The sequence below is a fragment of the Telmatherina bonti genome (assembly GCF_933228915.1).
Source record: "Telmatherina bonti genome assembly, chromosome: 2".
Classification (NCBI taxonomy): domain Eukaryota; kingdom Metazoa; phylum Chordata; class Actinopteri; order Atheriniformes; family Telmatherinidae; genus Telmatherina; species Telmatherina bonti.
The window spans coordinates 7,339,879-7,353,368 of NC_136620.1; the positions used below are offsets into that span (position 1 = coordinate 7,339,879).

At 45.3% G+C, this 13,490-nt stretch overlaps 1 protein-coding gene across 1 annotated transcript in view; it reads left to right on the forward strand.

Annotated features, from left to right (window-relative positions):
- Positions 1-13,490, forward strand: part of LOC306766339 (synaptic vesicle glycoprotein 2B-like) — a gene marked incomplete at both ends in the record, with an annotated part of 31,107 nt that overhangs the window by 9,766 nt on the left and 7,851 nt on the right. The window contains 5 exons of the mRNA XM_079254038.1: positions 2,544-2,724; positions 4,996-5,147; positions 6,233-6,366; positions 6,461-6,550; positions 11,771-11,884. Coding sequence (XP_079110164.1) covers positions 2,544-2,724; positions 4,996-5,147; positions 6,233-6,366; positions 6,461-6,550; positions 11,771-11,884 — 671 coding nt within the window. The remainder of the gene's footprint in view (positions 1-2,543; positions 2,725-4,995; positions 5,148-6,232; positions 6,367-6,460; positions 6,551-11,770; positions 11,885-13,490) is intronic.

Below are 13,490 nucleotides of genomic sequence, written 5' to 3' on the forward strand. Positions count from 1 at the left end.
AAATTATGTGTCGGGGTTGGTTGTCACATCTGATATCCTTAGAGACAAAAAGAACTGAAGGAGAAAAAGCAGTTCATCAGCAGAGGAAGAAAAACCTGATCTCCCCTGCTTTTCTTATATTGATTCATACTGAAGAAGACGAATAATTCAGCTACATCATGCTAATTAGTGTAAGAATGAAATACAGATTTCAGTGGGTCTACATCTGCATGACACCTGTTTTTACATATTTTTTCTTCTGTTCATGAGGCTGAATCCTCCATAAACAGTTGTTTCAACTAAAATATTTAATGTTTTAATGAAAATATTTCACTAAACTATGCTTTTTAAGATGACTTTTTTTGTTTATGTCCTCATTGAAACAGCCTCATAACAACCAGCCAACCCAACAATGGAGATGTTTGTCAGTAAAGCCCATGTTGTATCTGGCAGTTCATGTCTTTGGAACAGATTTATATTGAGAAGTTATAAAACAGCTTCATTTTAACACTTTAGGCTTCTATTACACATTAAAATAGATCCAGATGATTCACCAATTTTTGAGACTTGAAATTAAAGTGAAAAGTGTGACAACATCATCTACATGTATGAATGTATTAAGCAGAGAAGCCCCCGACTTTCCTTTCCAAACTTCGTCTTCTAGCTCATCCAGAATAATCCCAAGTTGTTCGGAGGCCATGTGAGCCATGTAGAGTGTCTGAAAAGCTCTGCTGTCCCCCGTCGTCACTCCTCGAGCTGCATTTTAGGAATCAAGACCTTGAATGATTCCTGGATTTTAGGAGGATGAAGGACAATAAGATGGGAGTCACTTTCTCATGTATCTCATCTCCTCACTGAAGGTTTCCAGTTATGTAAACCAGCTGAATCTTACGACTTCCATCCAGTTTAAACCTTAAAGATTCACCAGGTCTCTGGCGCCTGAGTGCCATTGATTATATCATCACCAGGTTCTCATGAATGATATTGATGAAGTAAGATGTACGAGGTGGTCGTACATCTTCTCAGAGTGAGTGCAACCTGGTCAAACGTTACCAGATCCTGATGAAATAAATCTCAGTCAGCGGCAGATATACAGCATGTTGGTGAGCTCAGCATCATCACATCGTCACAGATAAGCAGGTTTATAGGCGTCTTTGTCATCCCTGACAGCTTTTATAGATCATACTTATTGATTTTTAACTCTTTGCTCCTCATAACCCTGCTCCATATGTTTATCCCATGTCTGCAACGATGATGATGTTTAACCTGAAGTCTGGCGGCGGGACGTAAACCTCCAGCTACTAACCCACATCAGGATGACTTGCAATGGGTTTCATGAAAAGCCAATAAATTAAAAGTAGTTTTAACCCATAAAACTCCTCGAGTGTTATCTCTGATATCACCATCAGTTCCTCAGGAACGGCAGCGTGGAACCCTGTGATGGATATGTGACTTTACAGCTGGTCTACGGAGGTTTTCCAGCGTTTCTATCCGTCCAGGAGGTTTACAATCCAGACACAACATGTAGTGTTTATTCAGAGACTCTAGATGGTAAATCCACCATTATTTATCACATCTTCATCACCAGCACTACTATGTTGCTAAGAGACCTCTATTTTCACCTGGAAGTAACTTCCTGTGAGACTTTCCACCAATCAGAGAGCTTAAACTGACGGTAACGTCCAATCAGGAGCAGCCAAAGATCAACAAGTGATGAGAAAAGCAGGAAAATAATGATCCTCCATGGCTGGAATAAAAACAAGAAGACGTTTGGGATGCAGCTGAGGTGGAGGTGCTGCAGTGAGGATAGCAGGTAGATAGTAGCAGGAAGACGTGTGGAAACATGGAAACAGTGTGTGTGTGTGTGTGTGTGTGTGTGTGTGTGTGTGTGTGTGTGTGTGTGTGTGTTTCAGACGTGAGAGAAAGCTGTTACGATGAGAAAAGGCTTGGTCGCTGCTGATCTATGTGTTATTTCTACAAACTTCTGGTTGCTCTTTATGCTGCTTATCTATTCATACATTCATTTTACATCATTTTAGCCTCAGAATCTGACAGCTGAGTCTGAAACATCATGTTTCCATGGAAATGTCATGTCTGCATGGAAACATCATGTCTACATGGAAACATCATGTCTACATGGAAACGTCATGTCTACATGGAAACATCATGTCTACATGGAAACATCATGTCTACATGGAAACATCGTGTCTGTATGTAAACATCCTTCCCACATGTAAACATCATGTCTACACGGAAACATCATGTTTCCATGGAAATGTCATGTCTGCATGGAAACATCATGTCTACATGGAAACATCATGTCTACATGGAAACATCATGTCTACATGGAAACATCGTGTCTGTATGTAAACATCCTTCCCACATGTAAACATCATGTCTACACGGAAACATCATGTTTGCAGGGATAAAAGGATTCAGCTTCTACATGTATTTTTACTTAAAAAAAAAAACTGGAAAAACTGGAGTTTTCAGGGTTATGAAATGTGTTTATGTCTCATTTGTAATGAATATTTGTGTCTTTTCTCCTCCTTGTCTCTGTGCAGGTCACGTTGTCTTCCTGAGCATGATGGTGGGAGCATTCCTGTGGGGGGGTCTGGCAGACAAAGTGGGTCGTCGGCGTTGTCTGATTGTGGCGTTGGCTATAAACTGCGTCTTTGCCTTCCTGTCTTCCTTCGCTCAGAGCTACGGCTTCTTCCTCTTCTTCAGGCTGCTGTCAGGCATCGGGTAACGCTCACACACAACCATCACTGTTAAAGACAAGTGTGTTCTCAGATATCAGTTATGAGCTTCAGTCATTTCTGTCCCAGTAAACAAAGCTGGTTTTGCTTTGTTTCATATAAACAAAACCTGCAGATGTTCAATAAACTGGAAAACAAAGACACAAAAAGGCTAAAAAAAACTCTCATCTCACTACAGATCAATTTCCTAATTCAACCACACTGACCCTAAATATGAACCTTTCATGCAGACACTTTGTGCCGTAGAGAAGCTTTCTTCCTCTGTTTGCAGACGTCTACTGCATGATTGTTATCAGAGACTGATTTCAGGCTGTAATGCTGCTTATAATCAGGGAGCGAGGCGGCGAGGTGAGCTGTGTGCAGCTGGGAGGGTGTTGGATTGCAGTGATTCAGCAGAGTTTGTTTCAGAATAACTCTGGTCTGCAGGGAGCCGCGCTGACTCACAAACAAGGTCACAAGCTGATGGGGAACCGTTTGCAACACAACACTGCTCACCTGGCGGGGAGGTGGTGGAGGTGGTGTTTTTACCAGTCTGTCTGTCTGTCTGGTAGCAACTAGGCAAAAACAGCTGGATGCTACCATCCAGAACAGGAACAACATTCTGGATTCTACCATCCAGAACAGGAACAATCATTCTGGATACTACCATCCAGAACAGGAACAACATCCTGGATACTACCATCCAGAACAGGAACAACATTCTGGATACTACCATCCAGAACAGGAACAACATCCTGGATACTACCATCCAGAACAGGAACAATGTTCTGGATACTACCATCCAGAACAGGAACAATCATTCTGGATACTACCATCCAGAACAGGAACAACGTTCTGGATACTACCATCCAGAACAGGAACAATGTTCTGGATACTACCATCCAGAACAGGAACAACATTCTGGATACTACCATCCAGAACAGGAACAACGTTCTGGATACTACCATCCAGAACAGGAACAACATTCTGGATACTACCATCCAGAACAGGAACAACGTTCTGGATGCTACCATCCAGAACAGGAACAACATTCTGGATACTACCATCCAGAACAGGAACAATGTTCTGGATACTACCATCCAGAACAGGAACAACATCCTGGATACTACCATCCAGAACAGGAACAACATTCTGGATACTACCATCCAGAACAGGAACAACATTCTGGATACTACCATCCAGAACAGGAACAACGTCCTGGATACTACCATCCAGAACAGGAACAACATTCTGGATACTACCATCCAGAACAGGAACAATGTTCTGGATACCACCATCCAGAACAGGAACAATCATTCTGGATACTACCATCCAGAACAGGAACAACGTTCTGGATACTACCATCCAGAACAGGAACAACATTCTGGATACTACCATCCAGAACAGGAACAACATCCTGGATACTACCATCCAGAACAGGAACAACATTCTGGATACTACCATCCAGAACAGGAACAACGTCCTGGATACTACCATCCAGAACAGGAACAACATTCTGGATACTACCATCCAGAACAGGAACAACGTTCTGGATACTACCATCCAGAACAGGAACAACGTTCTGGATACTACCATCCAGAACAGGAACAACGTTCTGGATACTACCATCCAGAACAGGAACAACATTCTGGATACTACCATCCAGAACAGGAACAACGTTCTGGATACTACCATCCAGAACAGGAACAACGTTCTGGATACTACCATCCAGAACAGGAACAACGCTCTGGATACTACCATCCAGAACAGGAACAACGTTCTGGATGCTACCATCCAGAACAGGAACAATGTTCTGGATACTACCATCCAGAACAGGAACAATGTTCTGGATGCTACCATCCAGAACAGGAACAATGTTCTGGATGCTACCATCCAGAACAGGAACAATGTTCTGGATACTACCATCCAGAACAGGAACATCTTTTCATCACTACAAGAGAACTAAGAGGCAACAAACAACACTACATTGCCGAGACACTGTTGATTGATTATTAAACAATCTGGAATCTGAAAGTTGATCCACATAAGATGAATGTAGGACCAGAACATCTGCTGGAGATCAGCTGGTTGGTGGATGTCTGACTTCTTACACTGTTTTTTATATTCCTTCCTAAAAAGCCAGTGTAATTCTTCTCTTTGTGGATCTGAAATCTACAGTTTCTATAATTCTGTATTTCTTTGTTTGAAGGTTTTTTATGTTTATTCCAATAAAACGACTGTAGCTACATCTCTGCCTTGTCTCTCTCGCTGCTCTCAGGATTGGCGGCACGGTGCCAATCGTGTACTCGTATTTCTCGGAGTTCCTTCAGATGGACAAAAGAGGAGAACATCTGTCGTGGCTCTGCATGTTCTGGATGATCGGTGGGATCTACACGTCCTTCACGGCCTGGGGGATCATCCCCCGATACGGTACGACAACACCATCAGACAGGACCTGACCCTGTTCTGGATCTAAGCTCTGCAGAGCCTCCTCATCACATCTCAACCTGGTTTTTAACCATCATCATTCATATTTATCCACACATACAATTTGTAAACTTAAAAATGAGTCAGTTTGACCCACAGCATAAGAGCAGAGTTTCTGAGCTGTGACTAGACAGCAAACACTTCTCCACAAGATTGTTTTTCTTCATCTCCCTGGAGATCTTAATGAGTCTGTTTGCATTTTTAGGTTTACGTTTGTGTAACAGAAACATACAGAAAATGTGCTTTTCCATGTGCATCATATTACACACACATTTTACACATTTTAGGCAACCAAGATAATCCCAACACATTTGCCAGTGTTTAATACTCAGAAAGAAGAAAGTTTCCAGTGGCACAGCGTGTGAGGGAACATTTCACATATCTGTCCGTGGCAACACACGACACACAACTGTTCTCACTCAGATAACTGCACATACAGTATGACAAAGATTGTTGCGATACAGATGTCTCGCGCTGATTAGCTTTCAACCTCAAAACATTTAACCCTTTAAAACATGAATTTACTCCTAATATTAACTATGAACTCTTATTTTACCGTATTCATGTGAATCATTCACAGTGTGAACTGATTTCTGACAGTTTCAGATTATTTCTTTTTTTTTTTCTCTGCTCTGTAAAACAAAACAAAACAAAATAATCTGGTATAAAGTTTATATTTGTTCGTTTTTCCACAGAAAAGCTTAAATTTAAATTTCTCAGTTCTGCCATTCATTTTCTTAATTAAAAAAGTTTTATTGACAAATCTTTAATTGTTTTATTAATATCCTAATCATTGACAAAAGTTAAAGAAACACATGAAATGATTTTGAAATTTCATGTAAAAAGACACTTGCCTGTTTTTACATGGGACTGGATCGATACCCAGATTAGCAGCATCTTCCAGCCCTACTTCTCTTTCTTGTTGCAAAAACTGGTTAATAAAAGGTTTAACATCCTAAGAGTCTTAGCAGTGAATGCAGACGACTACGGCAAGCTCAGAGGGTCATGTTTGATGTGTGTATTTGCAGGCTGGGGCTTCAGCATGGGCACAGAGTTTCAGTTCCACAGCTGGCGGATGTTTGTCCTGGTCGCAGCTCTTCCTGCCATCGCCTCGCTGGTCGGACTCACCTTCATGCCGGAGAGTCCGCGCTTCCTGCTGGAGGTGGGACGCCTCGCCGTGACGCACAGAGCGCAGCGGGATGCATCTGTCTGACTGCGTGTTCTCCTTTCTGTGCATGTGTGTGTTTGTGGAGCAGAATGCCAAACACGATGAGGCGTGGATGATCCTGAAGCAGGTCCATGACACCAACTGGAGAGCCAAGGGGCAGCCGGAAAAAGTCTTCACTGTGAGAATAGATTTATATCATAGCACCCCCACCCCCATGAAGTCGTGTAAAAAGTCAATAAAAACATTAAAATATTCATCGTGAGCAAAACCAAGATATTAAATTAATGAACTTTTTTTTTCTGCAAATATTCTCACATTTTTAATGTGATTCCTGCAGCAGGTTCCAGTTAAAACTGGGACAGGCTCCCATTCACCACTGGGCTACGTCTGCAGCAGATTCCAGTTAAACTGGGACAGGCTCCCATTCACCACTGGGCTACGTCTTCAGCAGGTTCCAGTTAAACTGGGACAGGCTCCCATTCGCCACTGGGCTACGTCTGCAGCAGGTTCCAGTTAAACTGGGACAGGTTCCCATTCACCACTGGGCTACGTCTGCAGCAGGTTCCAGTTAAACTGGGACAGGCTCCCATTCGCCACTGGGCTACGTCTGCAGCAGGTTCCAGTTAAACTGGGACAGGCTCCCATTCACCACTGGGCTACGTCTTCAGCAGGTTCCAGTTAAACTGGGACAGGCTCCCATTCGCCACTGGGCTACGTCTGCAGCAGGTTCCAGTTAAACTGGGACAGGCTCCCATTCGCCACTGGGCTACGTCTGCAGCAGGTTCCAGTTAAACTGGGACAGGCTCCCATTCGCCACTGGGCTACGTCTGCAGCAGATTCCAGTTAAACTGGGACAGGTTCCCATTCACCACTGGGCTACGTCTGCAGCAGGTTCCAGTTAAACTGGGACAGGCTCCCATTCGCCACTGGGCTACGTCTGCAGCAGGTTCCAGTTAAACTGGGACAGGCTCCCATTCGCCACTGGGCTACGTCTGCAGCAGGTTCCAGTTAAACTGGGACAGGCTCCCATTCGCCACTGGGCTACGTCTGCAGCAGGTTCCAGTTAAACTGGGACAGGCTCCCATTCGCCACTGGGCTACGTCTGCAGCAGGTTCCAGTTAAACTGGGACAGGCTCCCATTCGCCACTGGGCTACGTCTGCAGCAGGTTCCAGTTAAACTGGGACAGGCTCCCATTCGCCACTGGGCTACGTCTGCAGCAGGTTCCAGTTAAACTGGGACAGGCTCCCATTCGCCACTGGGCTACGTCTGCAGCAGGTTCCAGTTAAACTGGGACAGGCTCCCATTCGCCACTGGGCTACGTCTGCAGCAGGTTCCAGTTAAACTGGGACAGGCTCCCATTCGCCACTGGGCTACGTCTTCAGCAGGTTCCAGTTAAACTGGGACAGGCTCCCATTCACCACTGGGCTACGTCTGCAGCAGGTTCCAGTTAAACTGGGACAGGCTCCCATTCACCACTGGGCTACGTCTGCAGCAGGTTCCAGTTAAACTGGGACAGGCTCCCATTCACCACTGGGCTACGTCTGCAGCAGGTTCCAGTTAAACTGGGACAGGCTCCCATTCGCCACTGGGCTACGTCTGCAGCAGGTTCCAGTTAAACTGGGACAGGTTCCCATTCACCACTGGGCTACGTCTGCAGCAGGTTCCAGTTAAACTGGGACAGGTTCCCATTCACCACTGGGCTACGTCTGCAGCAGGTTCCAGTTAAACTGGGACAGGTTCCCATTCGCCACTGGGCTACGTCTGCAGCAGGTTCCAGTTAAACTGGGACAGGCTCCCATTCGCCACTGGGCTACGTCTGCAGCAGGTTCCAGTTAAACTGGGACAGGCTCCCATTCGCCACTGGGCTACGTCTTCAGCAGGTTCCAGTTAAACTGGGACAGGCTCCCATTCGCCACTGGGCTACGTCTGCAGCAGGTTCCAGTTAAACTGGGACAGGCTCCCATTCGCCACTGGGCTACGTCTGCAGCAGGTTCCAGTTAAACTGGGACAGGCTCCCATTCGCCACTGGGCTACGTCTGCAGCAGGTTCCAGTTAAACTGGGACAGGCTCCCATTCGCCACTGGGCTACGTCTTCAGCAGGTTCCAGTTAAACTGGGACAGGCTCCCATTCGCCACTGGGCTACGTCTGCAGCAGGTTCCAGTTAAACTGGGACAGGCTCCCATTCGCCACTGGGCTACGTCTGCAGCAGGTTCCAGTTAAACTGGGACAGGCTCCCATTCACCACTGGGCTACGTCTGCAGCAGGTTCCAGTTAAACTGGGACAGGCTCCCATTCACCACTGGGCTACGTCTGCAGCAGGTTCCAGTTAAACTGGGACAGGTTCCCATTCGCCACTGGGCTACGTCTGCAGCAGGTTCCAGTTAAACTGGGACAGGCTCCCATTCGCCACTGGGCTACGTCTTCAGCAGGTTCCAGTTAAACTGGGACAGGCTCCCATTCGCCACTGGGCTACGTCTGCAGCAGGTTCCAGTTAAACTGGGACAGGCTCCCATTCACCACTGGGCTACGTCTGCAGCAGGTTCCAGTTAAACTGGGACAGGCTCCCATTCACCACTGGGCTACGTCTGCAGCAGGTTCCAGTTAAACTGGGACAGGCTCCCATTCACCACTGGGCTACGTCTGCAGCAGGTTCCAGTTAAACTGGGACAGGCTCCCATTCGCCACTGGGCTACGTCTGCAGCAGGTTCCAGTTAAACTGGGACAGGCTCCCATTCACCACTGGGCTACGTCTTCAGCAGGTTCCAGTTAAACTGGGACAGGCTCCCATTCGCCACTGGGCTACGTCTGCAGCAGGTTCCAGTTAAACTGGGACAGGCTCCCATTCGCCACTGGGCTACGTCTGCAGCAGGTTCCAGTTAAACTGGGACAGGTTCCCATTCACCACTGGGCTACGTCTGCAGCAGGTTCCAGTTAAACTGGGACAGGTTCCCATTCACCACTGGGCTACGTCTGCAGCAGGTTCCAGTTAAACTGGGACAGGTTCCCATTCACCACTGGGCTACGTCTGCAGCAGGTTCCAGTTAAACTGGGACAGGCTCCCATTCACCACTGGGCTACGTCTGCAGCAGGTTCCAGTTAAACTGGGACAGGCTCCCATTCGCCACTGGGCTACGTCTTCAGCAGGTTCCAGTTAAACTGGGACAGGTTCCCATTCACCACTGGGCTACGTCTGCAGCAGGTTCCAGTTAAACTGGGACAGGTTCCCATTCGCCACTGGGCTACGTCTGCAGCAGGTTCCAGTTAAACTGGGACAGGCTCCCATTCACCACTGGGCTACGTCTGCAGCAGGTTCCAGTTAAACTGGGACAGGTTCCCATTCACCACTGGGCTACGTCTGCAGCAGGTTCCAGTTAAAACTGGGACAGTTCAACAACTCCCAGTAAGGGAACGGGGAACTGGGAACACCAGTTGCGGAAGCTTCGCAGCTGGAGTTCTGTCTCGTTCTGGCTTGTCTTCTTGCTTGCAGTCCGGAGTCTCTGTTGTGGTGTTTCGTTCTTCGTAATGCGCCACAGTTTCAGCTGCAGCCGGCCCGGACTGCCGGCAGGTCAGTCCAGCACTCCTTCACTGGAAAGCCCAGAACCTTGAAGAACCTTCCAGCATTCATGGAGCTTCCCAGATGTGCAGTTTATCCCTCATAACATCCCACATGCTGGCTTTTCAGCTTGGTGCAGATGACAAAGTGGATCCTTCTTTACCACTTTTCCATCCGTCTGAGACGAGCCGGCGGTGTTTCTGGTGTTAGCGACATCTGGCTTTGCATGATGGAGGTTTAACTTGGAGTCGCAGAGACGAACTGACGCGGTTTTCTGATGTGTTTCTGAACCCGCATCGTAATCCTTTACACAACGATGTTGCTTTGTAATGCAGCGCCGCCAGAGGGTCAAGAGGTCACCGGTATTCAGTGTTGGTTTTCAGCCTCGCTGCTAACATGCAGGGATTTCTTCCGATTCTTTCAGTCTGTTGGTGATCTTATGAACTGTAGATGATGAAATCTTTAAATTCCTGCAACTGTATGTTGGGAAACATTGTTCTTAAACTGTTGGACTATTTGCTCTTGCAGTTGTCCACAAAGCGGTCAACCTCCTCCCGGCCTTGCCTTTGGAAAGGTTCTTTTATACGCGATCATGACACCCACCGGTTTCTGATCAACCTGTTCACCTGTGGAAACGATCCAAACAGGTGTTTGTCTGAGTATTCCTCATCTTTCCCAGTCGTTCCCTGTTCCAGCTTCACTGGAACATGTTGCAGGAATGACATTTAAAATAAGAGAATATTTGCAACAAAACAACAAAGTTTATCCAGTTTGAACATTAAATTATTGCCCCGTAGTTTTTTAAAGTTCTTTTTTGTCATTTGATCAATTTTTCATATGACACAAAAAGAGTTTGTAAGTATTTCTGTGAGGTGTGATAAATTTGACATAAACTGTTACAAATGTTTTCCCATCAGTGGAACTAAAATGTCTGACGCCTGGGGCTGAAAACACCCCGTCTGCATCCTGACTGGGATTTAAAATGTTCAGCTTCTATGTTTATTTTTACATTAAAAAACACAAGGAGGCCTGAACTGAAAAAAAACGGTTTGTAGTCTTAAGGGTTAAAATGTCAGAGATGTATTTAAATAGCGGTGCAGATCAGACGGGATGTGACATCCTGTGATATGAGTGACAGTTTGTGCTCTCCGTGCACACTCAACATGCAGCCAATGCAAGCATGACGCTCCACCATGCACATAGAAATCCCAAGGAGAGTTTTCAAAACTTTTTAGTTTCATGCAAGTGATGGGAGAAAACGAGGCCTCTGCACGTTCTCAAACACACTTTCTCCTCAAAGCTGTTATTTTACCATGCTGACACAGAAATATCATATTTTTATATATAGTACCTGAGCTCGCATAAAAATAGTTTTCTGCTAGCTGACCTACTTCCTACCTGGCAGGAGCGACTCATTTGAGTCAAAATAGGTTATTTTTAGACATATATCTGTGATTTTCTCCTTATTTTGCTTAAGATGCTGAAGGCAACGGTGAACTGTTGATGCTTTTCCATGTTTTAACACATTTTAACTACAGATTTAGTAAAAGCTTTTGAATAAAATCTGCTTGAAATGACAAAATGAAATGTCCCATTACTTCTGAACCTTTGTAGTTGGGTTCATCAGGGTGTAACAACTGCTGAGTCTGAGCAGTCTGAAGGTCGGCACCTCGGTGTTAAACCTCCGTCTGGAAACCTGGTGATCAACACGGACCAGACCGGAGAAAGTCTGTGTTCAAGACGAGTGCAGGGAGCTAAAAACTGTCTGATCCATAAGATCCAGGAGGAAGTATCTTACGTCATGATCTGTTGAGAGGAGCTCTAAGACCTCCTTGTGTTTCAGGTGACCCACATCAAGGCTCCCAAGACGGCTGAGGATGAGTTCATTGAAATCCAGAGCGCCACAGGAACCCCCGTGCAGCGATGGGCCGTGCGCTCATTCACACTCTGTAAACTGGTATGTAGACACGTGAACTGGTTCTGCCTGCAGCACCGGTCACACATAATTCCAACCAAAGCTGCTGAAAATCTACTGCAGGTCTTTATTTTTCAAATGAACACACCGTCCCGACAAGGTTTTTCTTCCTACATTTTGTCTTTGAATAGATCTGAAAACGTAAATAAGATGAAGGTTACCTTCACATTTCACTTTTACATATCGAGTTGTATATTAGAGACAAATTCAATTCATTCATTGATTCATTTTATTAACATATTAGTCCAACTCAGTGGTGTAGTCCGGGGTATACGCGGGTACACAGAGTATACTCACTCCTTCTTCAGTTGGTATTTAGTATTCCCACTCCTACACCCCTGTGATGCTGCTTTTACAATAACAAGAGTCCCTCCAGATGTAGCTACCTCACCCAGCAGCTCGGCTAAGGTTCTCCATGCTACACTGGTGCAGATAGCCATCAGCTGAATTAACTTAAGCCTGAACATAGACATAAGATATATGTATATATGTCTATGTGCCTGTTTCACACCAGTCTGTACTGGTTTAGTCATTTTATAACTCTTCCTCCCTGAAACCAAGGAGCAGAAATTATGAGACAATAAACAAATATACTGATGGATTTTTGGTGCAAACTTAAGTCTTACGTGTCACTTTTTCTGAAATAGTGTTTTGTTTTTCTTTTTCTTTTTAAAAAAGGCAAAAAATTGAGAGTATACCCACTTCTTAAGGGACCATTACACCCCTGGTCGATCTCAGGATGGTGGGAAAAGGGCTGAACTGGTTCCTGCTGTAATGTGGATGGTAAAGAGTCAGAAATGAAGGATTTTGGGGTCAGATCTGCTGGTTTTAACATTGCTGACTGAAGCTGGACACTAATCTTTAGACCCTCATCTTTGGTTCTAAAGACAATATGATATTGTGTATTTTATTTTAGCTGAAGAAAACTCTGGTGAGAGCTGAGTATCAGCATAATTATAATCAGATGGTTGGTTCATTTCCATGATCTGACCGAATGGGAGCTTGTAGATGCTGAACAACATGAGGCCCAACAGGGAGCCTTGGGGAACTCTTCATGTCATCTTTGTTGGAGTAGATCTGTAGATAATTCCACATGGATATGAAGTAGTTCTTGTCTGTCAAATAGGATTCAAAGCACTTCAGAAATTAAATGAAGTTTCCCCCAAATTTCCCAGTTGGTCTGACAGGATGTTCTGGTTGACTGTCAAAAGCAGAACTGACATCTAACCGAAACCGAACTTCTGCTTCTGGCTCTGATGGATGTCCTTTAAGACCTCGACTGGGACAGTTTCAGAGCAGTGGTCCAAATCCTGGCAAGAATTTGTGATGTTGTTGATAAATGTGTTAACATTTTAAAAGAAACTCATCCCCTAACTTCCTTTCAGGTTTAGTTCTTAAATTACTTGTCAGAGTGGAAGGACGTCTGGTTCAACTGTGTCACTGCTTAACCAAAGACGTCCTCTTAGACGTCGTAAACACCATCGTAGATGGTCCTCGTAGGCCTTCTAATAGATGTCCTTCTCAACGTCCTTGTAGACGCTCTCATAGATGTCCTTGTAGTCGTCTTCGTAGATCCCCTTGTAGATGT